Source organism: Cydia pomonella, chromosome 5 (assembly GCF_033807575.1).
Source record: "Cydia pomonella isolate Wapato2018A chromosome 5, ilCydPomo1, whole genome shotgun sequence".
Classification (NCBI taxonomy): Eukaryota; Metazoa; Arthropoda; class Insecta; order Lepidoptera; family Tortricidae; genus Cydia; species Cydia pomonella.
The window spans coordinates 24,117,433-24,135,280 of NC_084707.1; the positions used below are offsets into that span (position 1 = coordinate 24,117,433).

General features: G+C 36.8%; 1 protein-coding gene across 1 annotated transcript; it reads right to left on the bottom strand.

The window, feature by feature from the left end:
* Positions 1-797: 797 nt before the first annotated feature.
* On the bottom strand, positions 798-17,248 carry LOC133518153 (macrophage mannose receptor 1-like). Its single transcript, XM_061851751.1, has 6 exons — positions 13,221-17,248; positions 12,024-12,149; positions 11,741-11,878; positions 10,210-10,386; positions 6,288-6,512; positions 798-5,286 (listed from the first exon to the last, which is right to left on the bottom strand). Exons 1-6 carry the CDS (start codon positions 13,375-13,377, stop codon positions 5,123-5,125), a joined length of 987 nt encoding a protein of 328 aa, XP_061707735.1. The 5' UTR covers positions 13,378-17,248; the 3' UTR covers positions 798-5,122.
* Between the last annotated feature and the right edge of the window lie 600 nt (positions 17,249-17,848).

A 17,848-nucleotide genomic window follows, 5' to 3' on the forward strand; every position in this document is an offset into this window, starting at 1 on the left:
CAACTCAGCGCGAACTTTGACAAAACAACTACACTACACTAAACTACACCACATTACACTACACTACACTACGCTACACTACACTAAACTACGCTAAGGTCAGTGTTGCCAGGCACACGATAATTATCGTAGTAAGTACGATAATTTGGGTTCTGGTATGATGTACGTTCGAAAGAGCATTATCACACGCTAAAGTACAATAATTTCAGCCCTTGGACGATGACACCCAAAAAGTCAAGTATCATTTGAAGCAAATTATTACACTTTCCCTCAAAAACAGGCTACAATTAGCACCTTTTGGGTGTTCAACTCCTTGGTGTACCTAAGTCAATAATATCGAAATCTCCTGTAAATCTTTGGATCTGTCCCAAAACTATACAGATATAAAACTGATTTTTGCGCAATTTAGACGAAAATTGCGTTTTCTTTGATTATACATTGGACATGTAAGCTTATTTTGCAAGAAATTTTAAGAGCAGTGCCTATTTGCTAGGCCCTACGATATTTTTTATCTGTACGATAATTTTGACATTGAAATACGATAATTCTCTTCCGCTCACCTGGCAACACTGCTACAAGTACACTGGAAAAGTCATATTTACATACCATTTGACATTTATGAAAAGTTATAAGCTCTGTCTGACTCTAGCTATTATTATGAGATCATTTGTAAAAATTATGTATTGAATAAAGGATTACATTTAATGTAATGACTATTGACTTATTTATCTTCCTACGTACAATTTCAGTTGAAATTATACATGGTATTTTTAATATAAATTTATATTGCTATTGTAAGTTTGTTTATATATACAATAATGACCTTTATGGGAAATATATTGTTACCAACATTTGATTCAAAACTCAGAAAAGAAATAAAAGAGGACATTATATTTTTAGAAAGGAGATAAGAATTTATAAGGAAAAACACGTAGGCTACAAAAGTAATTCCAATTTATTGATGAAAACGCACAAATCAATTTTAAAATTAAACTCGACCTAAATAAAGCGTGAACAAAAGTAATCGCGAATTTCGGGACAACCGCACCGCACCAGTGTCGAGCTAAAAGTGTCTCCACACTCCAGCCAGAAGGACGCAATATGGCACCATTTATTTGCGTGAAGTTGATGCCGGTTGAAGTTGCAGCAAATCGGTAGGTAGTAGAGCGCCATCTATTGGTTCAGCGCGAAACAACTTTGCTCAGAGCTGGTCTTGTATTGATTAGCGTCACCGGGTAAGGCTTCTCTTCAATAAAATAAACTATTGCTACTTAAAATATATAATAATTACATGAATAAAAATCGTAGTATGTTTTGTTTAGCTGTGGCAACAATCATTCAATTTTATTATCACATGACAATAATGATTAGTATTCCTAATGAAAGAAGGGGACAGAGATCTCTCTCGAGATATCTCGCTCGTCACGTTCTTTGGAGGCGAGTGCGCTCTCTAGTTCTATTACTACGAGTATGTCTATGTTAACGGTACCTTTGGACCCGGGTATGTCCTTAGGCCGCCTTTACACCTGTAAGTTTTACTTACGTAAGTAGGGACACAGCTATACTATAGAGTGAGAGATGAATATCATTATCTCATTCTAACAAATAGCTTTGTCCTTACTTACGTAAGTAAAACTTACAGGTGTAAAGGCGGCCTACAACTACGTCCACAAGAGAGGTATGGGCATTGTGAATGTCATCTCGCTCTGTGTGGTAGGGCACAGCACAGCGGATGTCATTCCAGATCTAGAGCAGAGCCCAACTGGGGAAGTACCTCGACCTTACAGAAAATCGCAGCCAAATAACACTAGACCCTACTCATAGTGTTGTGCTCCTGCCGGTGAGTAACGTTGCCAGAGCTCAACGAGGGTGGGAGGGGGTTAGGGATTACGGATACTGCTTACCATCAGGCAGGCCGTATGCTTGTTTGCCACCGACGTAGTATCTAAAAAAAAACAAAAAAACACCTACGGATTTTGCATGGTAACAGAATACTACAGAAAATATATCATAAAGTATTGATTTAACCTTTATTGCACAAAAGAAAACCTTACAGTAATAAAGGTGAACTTAATACCATAAGGCATTCTCTACCAGAAGTCAACCTTAAAGCGAAGCAGAGAGATTGTGGGCGGCAAATTTTTTTTTTTCTATAAGAAGATCTTCGTTGCAAAGTGTGAGGCAAATCAACAACAAAGTCCGAATAATGGACTACTTTAGTACATTTTGAGACGAAGATCGTCTTATTCGTCTTACAGAAAAGATTTTTTTTCTGGATGTCATGGATTTAGATGTCTACAGCGTTAATTACAATTAATAGGCAAGATACTAAATTACAATTATAATATAATACACAGTTGTATTTTTTTTGTCGTAGGGTTTTACGTTTTTATAAGAATTTCTGCGTGTTAGTTTACTCACGAGCGGTTAAACAACAACTTTGCCCCCTTGTAAAACAAATAACTATTGTAGTCGTACTCGGCGATGGGCACTGTGTGAATAAGTTGTATTCATGTAGATAAGAATATTTTGCGATGCGTGGGATCTCCTCTTCTTCCTAGCGTTGTCCCGGCACATTGCTACGGCTCCCATGAGCCGTAGCAATGTCTGCATAGCCTGTATAGCCTGGGGTCCGCTTGACAACTAATCCCAAGATTTGGCGTAGGCACTAATTTTTACGAAAGCGACTGCCATCTGGCCTTCCAACCCAGAGGGTAAAACTAAGCCTTGTTGGGATTAGTTCGGTTTCCTCACGATGTTTTCCTTCACCGAAAAGCGACTGGTAAAATATCAAATGACACAATGAGTGGGATGACACGAATGAAACAAACGTTTAATAAAACATGTATTTTATTACAGGGCACAGTAAAATAATTCACACTTATTTTTTATTCACATCAATAATTTCACAAGAAAAATATTTATAGCGTACACGTATTTGCTATGTAAGTACCTGTAGTAAAACTGCTAGGTACAGTCGCCATCAGATATATCGAAGCGGCCGACGTGGTCAAAAATATCTGAACACGCACTCTAGAGCCTTGACAATTCAATTCAATTCAATACATTTATTTCAGGTCAAATAGGCCCATATAGTTTGTTAGTAATTACATTATACTATATTAAATTACACATTTACATTAATTAGTCTTCCTACAATATTAACTATTTCTACATACAGTATATTGGCTTGCCTGTCAGTACATGTATCATATGGCAATGGTTTATGTACTGACAGTCAAACCTTGACGCAAATGCCCTCAGGATGATGTTAGAGCTGTCCCGCACCCTACGCGACAGGGATGTGCACCGCTTCCGCATTGTGGTGTAGAAACAGTCTGAGAGTGACAATAGAGGCGTGTTCAGGTATTTTTGAGCAGCTTTGCCGCCTCGATATAATTGATGGCGGCTCTAGAGTCAGAATCAATAGTAACCGATCATACAGCGCGTCAAAAGTGTCTACCGTTCCGTTATACATATATATTTTATTTTGCACCGGAAGCAATAGGGAACAGATATGACTTAATGTAAGTAATTATTTGTAAAACTTTGTAATTTTTTTTAATTAATGATAATTCATTTTATTTAAATGAATTATCATTAATGATTATGATTATTTTATGATTTTATTCTCATAATTATAATTATTACTATATATATATAAGTCCCTCTAATATGTAGAACAATTGTCTAATAGTAGAAGGAAATAAAAAAAAGACATTTATTCCATAAAGCACACATACACAGGACAAGAAGATGAAAGAAATAAGATAAAAAGATTATTCAGAGAACAACAAAACAAAAAAAAACAACAGATAAAATTATGTACACATTAAAAACCGAAATTTACACACTTGGGTCCAGCAATGTGTGCCTTAGGGAAAAGACCCTGTCTCAGCATATTCTAACGTGCTGTTATTCTGCCAAGGCCTTGACGAGTGACATATAATAAATAAAATAAATAAATATTATAGGACATTATTACACAAATTGACTAAGTCCCACAGTAAGCTCAATAAGGCTTGTGTTGAGGGTACTTAGACAACGATATATATAATATATAAATATTTATAAATACTTAAATACATAGAAAAAACCCATGACTCAGGAACAAATATCCATGCTCATCACACGAATAAATGCCCTTACCAGGATTTGAACCCGGGACCATCGGCTTCGTAGGCAGGGTCACTACCCACTAGGCCAAACTGGTCGTCAAACCATATATAAATATTAGTAAATAGGTTTATATAGTAATACAAATAATAATAATAATTATAATAATTCAGCCTATATACGTCCCACTGCTGGGCACAGGCCTCCTCTCATGCGCGAGAGGGCTCGGGCTATAGTCCCCACGCTAGCCCAATGCGGATTGGGGACTTCACATACACCTTTGAATTTCTTCGCAGATGCATGCAGGTTTCCTCACGATGTTTTCCTTCACCGAAAAGCTAGTGGTAAATATCAAATGATATTTCGTACATAAGTTCCGAAAAACTCATTGGTACGAGCCAGGATTTGAACCCGCGACCTCCGGATTGAAAGTCGGACGTCATATCCACTCGGCCACCACCGCTTAGTAATACAAATAGGTATTCAAAAATACTAGTAATATAGTAAATGAATAGTTAATGAAGATTAAATTTAAATATTAAATATTCATGCCAATAACAATTTATAGAAAGAAGTTTTCACTTCAAAAAAAATTGGAAAATAATTTCAGGGTAGCAGATAATTTTGGCACGTTGTTTCATCCGCTATGATACTGAGTCGTAGTATTTCTTATAATGTATTTGTCCCTGTAGCAAATCTACTAGGTACCTAACTTTCAGCCCGATTCTAAGAATGATTAAGACACGTTTAAGATCTTGGAATGATCTTTAAAAGATCGATAACTAAACGACATGTCAAAATTGACGTTTATTTCGATTCCGCTGTGTGGGATCACAGCTACCTACGATATTTCTAACGTCAAAGTGACTCTGGTTGCCCGAATCGAGCTGCTTCTGTCAATTATACGACATACAAACGATATCTAAATGAGAACTTATCTAAACCATAACTTATCGTTATCGTTACTCATTCTTCGAATCGCGCCGTTTGAACAAACAGCCGCCGACTAATTTTTAGGGGTAAACTCGCAAATAAATGGAGCGGATTGGTGGCACTGGACGTCGTTCAGAAGTCCGTCGTGATAGATGGAGCCGCAGAACTCATTTTCATTGACGTTGTTGGGCTCACCTTTAGCCCACCCTAGAAAACCGAAGTCGGAGAGCATCTCACCTGGCAACACACGAAATAGAACTAAAACTTTTAACCGTTAAAACATATTATAAATATCTTTATTCAGTAATAAAGGACAAATATTTGTTTACGTTTTGGTTTAAATACATAGATATAGTTATTAATTAGGAAAACATCGTGAGGAAACCGGACTATTCCTAACAAGGCCTAGTTTACCCTCTGGGTTGGAAGGTCAGATGGCAGTCGCTTTCGTAAAAACTAGTGCCTACGCCAAATCTTGGGATTAGTTGTCAAGCGGACCCCAGGCTCCCATGAGCCGTGGCAAAATGCCGGGACAACGCGAGAAAGAAGGAAGTGTACAATTGGTCAATTAACTGCACTGTTTAGTAAAGACTACAATAAAATAATATATGATCAACATTTCATGAATAAAGTAAGCTACATCTATTCCCTGTACTAGTATTCAACTGTATCACGGTGGAAACAGGATTCGCCATCCTCTATTTTCAATATGTTAACATTGTTTACAATCAATAAGCAACATAATTTTATCAGTTAAGTTAAATGTTACCCGTAAACGTGGGTCGCTAGACAAAATACCGGATTCTGATGCTATAATAGTTGCAGTAAGTGTAAACATGTAGTATATGCAAAAGAATCACAGTAATCTTAAAAATTACACAAGTTTGTCTAAGCATGCGATGCATATTTGACGAATTTTTTTTTTTTTACACTTCTCCACATTGGGCAAAATTGTTTATCAAGTAAGACCGTCTACAAACTCTTTCGTCGATCCTAAATCTTGCATTTGTACACATAGTCCACTAACAGAAGATCTGTAGAACAGAAGGAGCGAAGCTCTTCCTTTTTGACTATGTCGACCTATATATTCAAATACGGTCTTCCCAACCTAAAATTGTATATTCCGATTTTCTCCACATTGATCCAAGCTTTTTACCAGACGAGACCATAACACAGTTTTTTTTTATAATTAGGAACCGTCATATCCGAATTATAAGACAGTAAAAACATACCCTTACCATTAATTGTCGCCCACACGTCATCATTATAATGCAAAATACCAACAAAGGCATAATTTCCTATTTTCCCAGAAAATATTTCCTTGAGCACTGTAGACTCAATATTATGGTTGATGGTGGTCAGATGTCCGCCCTCGGCGTGGCACGTCGCCAGGGCATCACGCCACATCCGGAATTCCTCGTGGTACTTGTAACAGCTGCCAGTGCGGGGCTCCCACTTATACCCTGAAAGCATATAATTCTTCTTTCAAAAAATAAAACCGGCCAAGAGCATGTCGGGCCACGCTCAGTGTAGGGTTCCGTAGTTACTCTTCCGTCACAATAAGCTTTTTGGACCTATGGTTCAAAAGTTAGAGAGGGGGGGACACATTTTTTTTTTCTTTCGCAGCGATTATCTCCGAATATATTCACTTTATCAAAAAATGTTTCTTGAAAACCCCTATTAGTTTTGAAAGACCTTTCCAACGATACCCCACACTCTAGGGTTGAAGCGAAAAAAAAAATTCAACCCCACTTTACGTGTAGGGGAGGTACCCTAAAAAAAATTAAATTTTTAGATTTTATTGTACGACTTTGTCGGCTTTATTGATTTATATATCCATGCCAGATTTCAGCTTTCTAGCACTAACGACCACGGAGCAAAGCCTCGGACAGACAGACAGACAGACAGACAGACAGACAGACAGACAGACAGACGGACATGGCGAAACTATAAGGGTTCCGTTTTATGCCATTTGGCTACGGAACCCTAAAAAACAGTGTGGAGTGTACAGGTTTTTAAGGGATCGGCAACGCAAATGTAACACCTGTGGAGTTGCAGGCGTCCATAGGCTACGGTGACTGCTTACCATCAGGCGGGCCGTATGCTTGTTTGCCACCGACGTGGTATAAAAAAAATTGCTAATAGGAATTGAAGACGTGAGTGGATGAACGTGCTATGTCACATTTTTCAGATATTATTTTTATGCAATAAATATGGATTCGAAGCTATTATGAATAGCTTCATTATTTCAGATGTCATTCATGTCTTTAGGCCATAAACCTTAAACCCAATTGATGAACGTGTTATGTACAGTCACCTGCAATAATATGTTACACAACGAAGGCCGCAAAAATATCTGACACTTATTTGTAGAACCATAAAAGCGTGTCACATATTTTTGAGGCCTTCGAACAGTAACATATTAATGCAGGTGCCTGTACGCAAAAAAGTTAAACTCTCCGTGGATGAAGGTACTAAGTGCGCAACTTAGCATGTTCTTCCAATTTTACTCCGTTGACATGGAAGAACGCGTTGTATTTGAATCATAGCATCTTCATCCATGTCGAGGTGTATTTAATTTCACATAATGTAAGAGTAAAAAGCGGCCAAGTGCGAGTCGGACTCGGCCATGAAGGGTTCCGTACCATTTATGACGTATTAAAAAAAACTACTTACTAGATCTGGTTCAAACCAATTTTCGTTGGAAGTTTGCATGGTAATGTATATCATATATTTTTTTTAGATTTTTCATTCCGTTATTTTAGAAGTTACAGGGGGGGGGGGGACACACTTTTTTTCACTTTGGAAGTCTCTCTCGCGCAAACTATTCAGTTTAGAAAAAAATGATATTAGAAACCTAAATATCATTTTTGAAGACCTATCCTTAGATACCCCACACGTATGGGTTTGATGAAAAAAATTTTTTTTTTTAATTTTTATGACGTATTAAAAAAAAACTACTTACTAGATCTCGTTCGAACCAATTTTCGGTGGAAGTTTGCATGGCAATGTATATCATATATTTTTTTTTGATTTTTCATTCTGTTATTTTAGAAGTTACGGGGGGGGGCACACTTTTTACCACTTTGGAAGTGTCTCTCGCGCAAACTATTCAGTTTAGAAAAAAATGATATTAGAAACCTCAATATCATTTTTAAAGACCTATCCATAGATACCCCACACGTATGGGTTTGATGAAAAAAGATTTTTTGAGTTTCAGTTCTAAGTATGGGGAACCCCCAAAATTTATTGTTTTTTTTCTATTTTTGTGTAAACATCATAATGCGGTTCATAGAATACATCTACTTACCAAGTTTGAACAGTATAGCTTTTATAGTTTCGGAAAAAAGTGGCTGTGACAGAATCGGACAGACAGACGGACATGACGAATCTATAAGGGTTCCGTTTTTTGCCATTTGGCTACGGAACCCTAAAAAGTGTCAGTAATGATACGAGATTATTCTCCTGTTAACAGTATTTGTTTATTGAACTTGGAATATGTAGGTATATGTCTATTTCGAAAACAAGTTTCGAAGTAATGGAATTTCGGATTCTTATGCGAAAACAAGAAAATAAAAAATTACTTGGGCAGGTGTCAAGGAATTAAATCTCTATGTACCGAAAAATGTCATCAAAAAACCGTAAATAGGTGGCGCTACTATCTACAATACCTAGAATACTTGAATGAATGAATGAATTTATTGCGTATTTGGAAATTCAGGTTTACAAAGTAACAGATACAATTGCAGAAAATGAGTCACACCGAACCCTACCTATACAGGTATACACGCTATTAGATATATTTCTAGAATTATATTAAATACAAAATAAACATTACAAAATGTTAACTATTATAAATATTATTCAATTATTAAATGGTTAATGGTGGGTCCAAGTAATCATTAAGGCTGTAAAAGCACTTATTTATAAGCCACATTTTAATAGTATTTTTAAATCTGTTACTATTGAGATTCATAAAAGTATCTGGCAATTTATTAAATATGTCAATACTCATCATAAAACAATTATTACATGTCAGTTTTAGTCTAGCTAAGGGCTTGTATAGTTTATGTATATACTGGTTTCGAACTTCTCTGGATGATAATTCCTGGATCTCTTGAAACATGTATTTGTGCTTATGTACAAATAAACAAACCTCCAAAATATACAAAATATGTACCGTTAGGATGTGGTGCTTGATAAAGTATGGACGGCATGATTCATGTAGTTTGAGTCCAAATAAAGCCCTCATACATCGTTTCTGAATCAAAAATAGGTCCTCTCTGTCTGTTGAATTTCCCCATGTTGCAATTCCGTATCGCAAGGCCGAATCCACATAACCATTATAAGCAGTAATAGCGGCCTGAAGAGACACAACCTGACGATTTTTTGTTAATGCATAAACAAATTTATTTAATTTGGAACCTAAAGTATCAATACGCGCTTTCCAATCGCAATAACTGTCCAATGTTATACATAGAAAGGTCATTTGCGTCAATTCTTCAATTGGGATAACATTATAATTTATGTCCAAATGCACCTAAATTTCCCTAAATCGAGGTAGTTCAGAATAATGTGTTTTGTGTTTCCACTGTTTCCATACACGCTCTGCAGCTCTGCACATAGGGCTATCTGTTACCCATAATAAAGAGATGTGTGTCTAGTGTGTAGAATGTGTTTTGTTGTTTCCACTGTTTCCATGCACGCTCTGCAGCTCTGCACATGGGGCTATCTGTTACCCATAATAGAGAGATGTGTGTCTAGTGTGTAGAATGTGTTTTGTTGTTTCCACTGTTTCCATGCACGCTCTGTAGCTCTGCACATGGGGCTATCTGTCACCCATAATAGAGAGATGTGTGTCTAGTGTGTACAATGTGTTTTTTGTTTCCACTGTTTCCATGCACGCTCTGCAGCTCTGCACATGGGGCTATCTGTCACCCATAATAGAGAGATGTGTGTCTAGTGTGTTATGTCCTGTAATTAATCCTACTATGTTTCGTAGGTGTCTTCAGTAGTATTGGTGAGCTTGTAATTTAGTCCCGATAGAATTTCCTTGACCTGCCTACATGTATCCAATTCGTCTCAGTATTTTTGATGTATTTGTTTGGTAAAACACTTATTATGTAGTTTATGTTAGTTCGTATGATGAATAAGAATCACCTTTTGCCTTAGTGGCGCCGCACTTGTCCTCCTTGCGGCAGAAGTACGGCAGCATGCTCTCGCAGCTCATGTCAGCCAGTTTGCCCTCGCTCGTCAGCACCAAGCAGTCCTCGTCCGTGTTGTCGTTGTCTGGCTGACCGTCAGCCCAGCTCACCGGGATAGATGAGACCGGTAGTCCTATCGATAACTGAAAATGTCTAAGCCTGCACCATGGAAATATAAAGGTGGAGGACGCTTCACCTTTATTTGTCATACTAAATTAAACCTTATCACTGAGCTAGAAAGGTGTTCGTACCAGACTAGAGAAAACAGTCCGTTTTCACAATTCTTATTACGTACTTAAAAGTAATTTTATCTAAATAGATATGTCTTTATTTCGGCATGTTTAAATTGGTAGAATTACAGCTAGTACAGAATAAATAATTGCCAAAATTTAAATCCAAAGGCCTTAAACATTAATACAGACTCACATTTATACATAGTATTTTATTACTGAAACGGTTTTTCAAACTATTTACATACGTAATCGATTCTATATATAGGACACACATTTCCGTCAGTAGAAAAAGGCGACAAATTTGGAAAATTTAGTTGCAATCACAGTCATCAGTTTTAGTGTGAGCAGGCAAGGAGTAGAGTTACTAGTAATATTGGGAAACTTACCGGTAAATTTGCCAGTCATTTTAGGAAAACTTTTTAATTAGTAAACCTATGTTCATTTATTTCATTTCATATAATGCAATGCAATGGGTATACTTATTGTTATAATGAAAAAAATATTTAATAATACAAGAAATTCGAAGTTTATCGTAATTTACTGGTTTTTGGGAACGATACCAGAAACGTTACTGAAAATTTACTGGGAACGGCACATCACTAGTTCCTTTCCATCCTCTTTCCGCACAGATGGCCTACCAAGTTCGCAAATTGCAGGCATCTTTCTCTTTTATTCTTATAAATTTTACTCCTATTAGAGTTAAGAGTGACAGAGAAAGATGCCCACAATTTGTGAACTTAGGCCTTCGCGGTAGGGTCGACTCCAACAAGCCCCATAATACTATCTTAAGAAAAATATAATAATAAGATTATCTCTGATACCAAAACTTGTACAAACTCCCTTCGGTCGTGTTTTAATTTATCACCACTCGTTACGAATTTCCTATTTTCTGCACTTGTATCGTAAATAACTATTGTATGGGAGGTACCCTTAATATTTTTCTTTGTAGTTTTAATTTTACCGTTCTGTCGCCGTGCATAATTAATTTATTCAGGCCATTGCAGCGTTCTAACACTAACGATCACGGAGCAAAGCCGCGGCCGGACGGACAGACGGACATGGGGAAACTATAAGGGTTTCAGGATGACTACAAAAGCCTAAAAAGTAGGTGACTTGACCGTGAAACGCTTGTTTTCATATTAATTACATATAGTAAAATCGCAGTTTTCATAAAAATTTCATATTGGAAAATCGTTGTGACTTGAAAAAAAGCTGATTTGACTAGGAAAGTACCCTATAGTCCAGTAAACTGACCTTCAAGAGACGTGAAGTTTTCCCTGACTAGAATGGAGTTGATCCCGGTGAACACGCTGTAAGTCAGCTTGTGGTCATCCATCATGGCCACCATCACCTGGGCCATGGCATTGGTCGTAGGAGATGCTAGAACGGCACCTGTAGATTTCGGTTAACATTTGGCATTGCAATTTCGACAGGGTTACGTTTGCGAAATATAAAATTTTGCTCAATAATGATTAGTGCGTATTTCTGTTAATATAATTCATGAGTGATTAATGAATAAATATAAGTAATTAATGACCTTCGAGGAGGCAGCGCATGCCCGCCTCCGCCCAGGTGGCGGGCACCATGTGCAGGCGCAGCCACGCGTTCACTTCTCGGCTGTACTGGTAGCCAGAATTGGGAGCGCCAGCAGCGTAGTGCGTTCCTGCAACGTATGAAGAAAACTAAAGTAACGCCAGCATCAATCTCGGACCAGTATCATACAAATCGGATGATTGTAATACTTTTTTGCAAATAAAAATTGACCCGCATCCTATGATAAGACAGACATAGGAGAATAGAAAACGATCCGAAAGAGTATGTCAAACCAGAGGGATGTGTAGATGTGTATCACTCACACTTGTTACAGTATATGGACCATGTATCAGTAATAATATATACTAATCTATGGTAGCAACTCGAGTCTTCTGAGTCTAAATTGAAGAACTCGACTGGTATTTACGTGACTCAGAGCTTAAAAAACTTCTGAGTCTTTTAAGTCCTGAGTCGAGTCCTTTATTGAGTCTTTTTTAAGCGCAACTCAAAAGGACTCGAGTCTCCGGATAAAGACTCAGTCAACAATTTTATAGGTTTTATCTAAACAACAGTAAAGTAAATAAGCGTTATTGTATGATTTATGTTATGTACATCCATGAATTTTACATAAAGACAAAGCATTTCGAAGTTATTTGTAAAAAATACAAGTTCTCCGAAAATAACTCATGTCTCTACCAAAGACTCGAGTCTCTAATAAGTTGAAAAGAAGTAGAGTTTCATCTTAATTACAAGAGTCTGAAAAACTGAGTCGAGTCTTAAATAAATAAAAATTGTTTATTTCGGACTATAATCCATAGAAATTGGTTAGTAGCTTTTAAAAATCTATGTTAGTCTTATGAATAATTATATATCTACAGGAAACTTAACCTAGTAGGTATTGGGAGCGATAAATAGTCTTACCCTATTTGTCCCTCCCAATAATCACATCGACCCAAAACACAATTAGGTTATGTTGTTTCATCCCAGAGTTCCTATGGCCACCTACCATCTCCATCATCAGATCTCCTCGATGGTACCATATTATTGCATTGTCACTAGACTTACATTATGTATGCAAATTTTCAGCTCAATCAGAAATTGAGAAGTGGGTCAAATTTGGCTTCTAAAATTTAACCCACACCCCACACATACCTACCTATACATACTAGTTAAACAAAAGCTTATACTCGTAAAAACTTACCCACAAATAAAATGGCACACAATAGTTTGCCTAACTTAATCATTTTGACTATAAACATTCGATTTTGATTTACACAAATTTTATCACAATTTTGTTTACATGTGCCACTTGTGGTGTAATCTTCGTAACTGTCGCTTGTTGACGTGCGAGAACCCATTATATTGCCTATCTTTATCAACTGAGATGATTAGCTAAGAAAAAAACTGGAAAACCCCTATTTGTCAAAACAACTTGTTTTTGACTTCATAATTTCGAATTATTCGATCTTTTTAGGGTTACATTTCGAATTAGTCAACTAGGAACCCTTATAGTTTCGCCATGTCCGTCTGTCTGTCTGTCCGAGGCTTTGCTCCGTGGTCGTTAGTGCTAGAAAGGTGAAATTTGGCATGGATATATAAACCAATAAGGCCGACAAAGTCGTACAATAAAATCTAAATTTTAGGGTACTTCCCCTACACGTAAAGTGGGGGGTGACATTTTTTTTTACTTTAACCCTACAGTGTGGGATATCGTTGGAATGTTGGATATATTCGGAGATAATCGCCCCCCCCCCCTCAAAATTTTGAACCATAGGTCAAAAAAATATGAAAAAAAATCGTGGTAGTAGAGCTTAAGAAAGTCATTAAATGAAAACTATAGCGGACATGATCAGTGTAGCTGTTTTTGAGTTATCACAAAAAGTTTCCCCTTCATAGTAAAAAGATGTATATCCACAGTTCATCCCTTGGTTAACAATCTACAATACTTTAAGCTCCAGTTTAACTTATTCTGACGGAAGAATAACTGCGGAACCCTATTCTGAGCATGGCCCGACATGCTCTTGTCCGGTTTATTTTAATATAGGTAAGGTACTTATGACACTTATGTTCACCAATCTCACTTTTTGTGACAGTTAGCTGGACCGATTTTGGAAAGTACTTATTTTTATTTGAATAATACTTCCTAATGCGGTTCAGTTTATCTATCAGGGCAAAATTTAATTATGGGATCAAACTCCTCAAATATTTGGAAAACACTACTGATTGGGTAAATAACCCTTGCATTTTCTCACGGAAAGCATCATGCGCTAATGACGAGACGAAGACCATAAAATGGTAGCTTTTTGAATCTGTTTTGTGAAGTCGGTATTTTGTTAAAATCTCCAGATGACCCATGGCTCTATGGACGTCTGCAACTCCAGAAACGTTACATGCGCCTTACCGCCTTACCGATTAAAAACCTGTACACTCCTTTTTTGAAGAACCCCATACTGTAAAACCTCGAAAAAAGAAAACCTCGGCAGGGAGCTCATTCCACAGACGGAGCGTCCGCGGAAGGGATTCCTGTTAAACCGTACAGTACGCGGCAATTTAGGTCCTATAGGGTGTGAGGTGATAGAAAGCAGCCGTTGGCACCATGTTAAACAATTCTTCAGAGCACGGCCCATTGTAACAATTAATATAACTTTAACTTTTTTTGAAATAGCATGTACATCTTAGTGTGCTCACTCTATACATAGATAAAAACTCATTTACTCATATAATAAGTTTTAAGTTTAAGCCTATTAAGTATTATCATTTAAGCTAGTTTTAAACTGAATGGTAATACGTTTTACCATACCTCCCATTATTATTATATGTATAAATAAACGAATGTATGAAGCGAGTACTCTAAGCTTACTTTAAGTTTTCCTTTGTCATGCTCTGAAACGGGGTCATTGTTTTTATATGAAGTGTGCAGAAAGTGACACGTTGCTGCTCTAGAGCATTTTACTATGGGAAATTCCATACGTTTTTTGTAACCCAGTGGATTATTTTGTAGGACTTACGGTGAAATTTCGCTTATGTTGCACAGAAGGAACTATAAATTTAAATAAATTTATAAATTTTATCCAAATCTGAGAAAAAATCGGCCAAGTGCGAGTCGGACTCGCGCACGAAAGGTTCCGTACCATTATCTAAAAATCACTTTTTTTGTATAGGAGCCCTCTTAAATATTTATTTTAATCTCTTTTTAGTATTTGTTGTTATAGCAGCAAGAGAAATACATAATCTGTAGAAATGTCAACAGGCTTACTATCAAGGTTCATGAGATACAGTCTGGTGATAGACGGACGGACGGACGGACAGCGGAGTCTCAGTAATAGGGTCCCGTTTGGCCCTTTGGGTAAGGAACAAATGAATAAACCAGCCAAGAGCATGTCGGACTATGTTCAGTGTAGGGTTCCGTAGTTACCCGTCCGTCAAATGGGCTCAAATCTGTATCTACACAATACCCACTAATAGTCCCCGTTCAAGGCAGCCTATAATGTACAACCTACATAACCAGCCTTTTAGCCAATTATGTACCTAAATGTATGTTCATTATGGACCTACATAAAAAGTAAAAGGGAGTACCTTTGTAGCACTTTTACTAAGAAGGGAAGATTTTATTCCAAAAACTCAAAATCGGCTTAAGCGATCATGTTCGCTATAGTTTTCCTTTAAGGATTTTTTGGACCCATGGTGCAAAACTTAGAGGGGGGACACTTTTTTTTTTTAGAGCGATTATTTCTGAAAATCTGATGTTTATCAAAAACTGGTTCTTGAAGACCCGTGTTGGTTTTGAAAGACCTATCCAACGACACCCCATCATAGGGTTGAAGCGACAAAAAAATTCACCTCCACTTTACGTGTAGGAGAGGTACCCTAACAAAATTCTTTATTTTATTTTACCATTTTGTCGGCATAATTGTTTTAAATATTCATACCAAATTGCAGCTTTCTAGCCCTAACGACCACTGAGCAAAGCCGTGGACGGAGAGACAGACAGATAGACGGACACGGCAAAACTATAATTCTCAAATTATATGACTGCGGTCAGACTCAACTCCTTCAAACTTTTCATACATGTATTTAGTATGGTTTGACGGAGTTTAGACGCAGGCACAAATATAGAAAATGACCGAAGGGTTCCCAGTTGACTCGGTACGGAACCCTAAAAATAGTCCATTTAACTCCCCATTCCATAAATAACGATACTTTTACATAAATTATTATTTGAAAGTACCCTCAACAAATATTATATAAATTTATACATAGTCATGTTTTTAAATACACACGTATTTTACATTCCTCGTATTCGAAAATAAAAGTGTTAAACTCGGGTGAAAGGCATGGGCCAAGGCCAAATCCTATTAATGTCATTATTATTGTGTATTATCTTTCTCAGACCGTGGGGACCTTATACATCTCCAAACTTAATGTATTAACCATGGAGACTATACGTTTCTGTAATATTGTATAATATACTTGACTTGGTACTAGTTATGTATTCTGTAGCATTAGTTTATGAGACTGCTAGCTTAACAGTCCAGACGCGATTTATTTATTTAGTATTAATTTTATTTTGACACTTGGAGAGATTTTACACCTCCAAATCTTATTAGTATTAGTACTCTGACATTGGGGACCTTTTACATCTCCAGATTTAATGTATTTTAATCATAGAGACTATACATCTCCATTGTATTGTAGTAATTATTTATTTTAAGATTATTATAATGTAATGTTTACCCAGGTATTAGCTGTTGTATTTATAAATGTTGTTATGTATTTTTCATGTCACTATATGATGTTACTATAATCAATGTTGTATTGACTCGTAAAAGAGTCCTTGAGGCCTGCTTGTAGAATACATTTTTATTTTTGACTTTTGGGGGAAACAACCACGACTAAAATGAGTGCTTTCCATAACTTGGTTATAATTAAAGGTGTCAAAATATTTAAAAATTAAAATTTATAATGATTTCTGGAACAATTTTAGCACTGTGTGGTGAATCCCAAATAGGTGTGTATATATTTTTTGCGGGGAATTGCGCTTTATCTATAAGTCTATAACTCGACCGTGACCCCGCAATCACTGAGCTCAGTAGTTACAATAATTATCATAAGTAAGTACTTTAAAATATTTCTATCTAAGACATTTAAATCAATAATAAGACAATCGTTTTCCTGAATGAATAGGTTGCGCGACACTTCCAAAGTGGTAAAATGTGTATCCCCCCCCCCCCCCCCCCCCCCCCCCCGTAACAAAGTCTAATTATTATTTACCCGAAACATAAGAAGCACGTTATCAATAAACACAACTTTTCTATTGCAATACCTAAATACTGTTGGTTGTACTTAAATAATAATAATAAATAAATAAATATTATAGGACATTATTACACAGATTTGACTAAGTCCCACAGTAAGCTCAATATGGCTTGTGTTGAGGGTACTTAGACAACGATATATATAATATATAAATATTTATAAATACTTAAATACATAGAAAACACCCATGACTCAGGAACAAATATCCATGCTCATCACACGAATAAATGCCCTTACCAGGATTTGAACCCGGGACCATCAGCTTCGTAGGCAGGGTCACTACCCAGTAGGCCAAACCGGTCGTCAGTTACGTCCTTAAACTACGTCCAAAAGAGAGGTATGGGCATTGTGAATGTTATCTTGCTTTGTGTGGCAGGGCACATCACAGCGGATGTCATTCCAGGTCTAGAGCAGAACCCAACCTTACAGAAAAATGCAGCCAAATAACACTAAGGCCTGTATGTATATACTTTATTGTACATAGAAATAAAAACACGAAAAACACAGTTACAG

Bases quoted from the DNA above. Each gene is read 5' to 3' on its own strand.
- LOC133518153 (XM_061851751.1), bottom strand. From the start codon at position 13,377: ATGGGTTCTCGCACGTCAACAAGCGACAGTTACGAAGATTACACCACA. The intron at 11,879-12,023 runs GTCATTAATTAC...CGAAATCTACAG, and splicing joins CATGCGCTGCCTCCTCGAAG to GTGCCGTTCTAGCATCTCCT. The intron at 6,513-10,209 runs GTGATTCTTATT...ATATGCTTTCAG, and splicing joins CGGCGCCACTAAGGCAAAAG to GGTATAAGTGGGAGCCCCGC.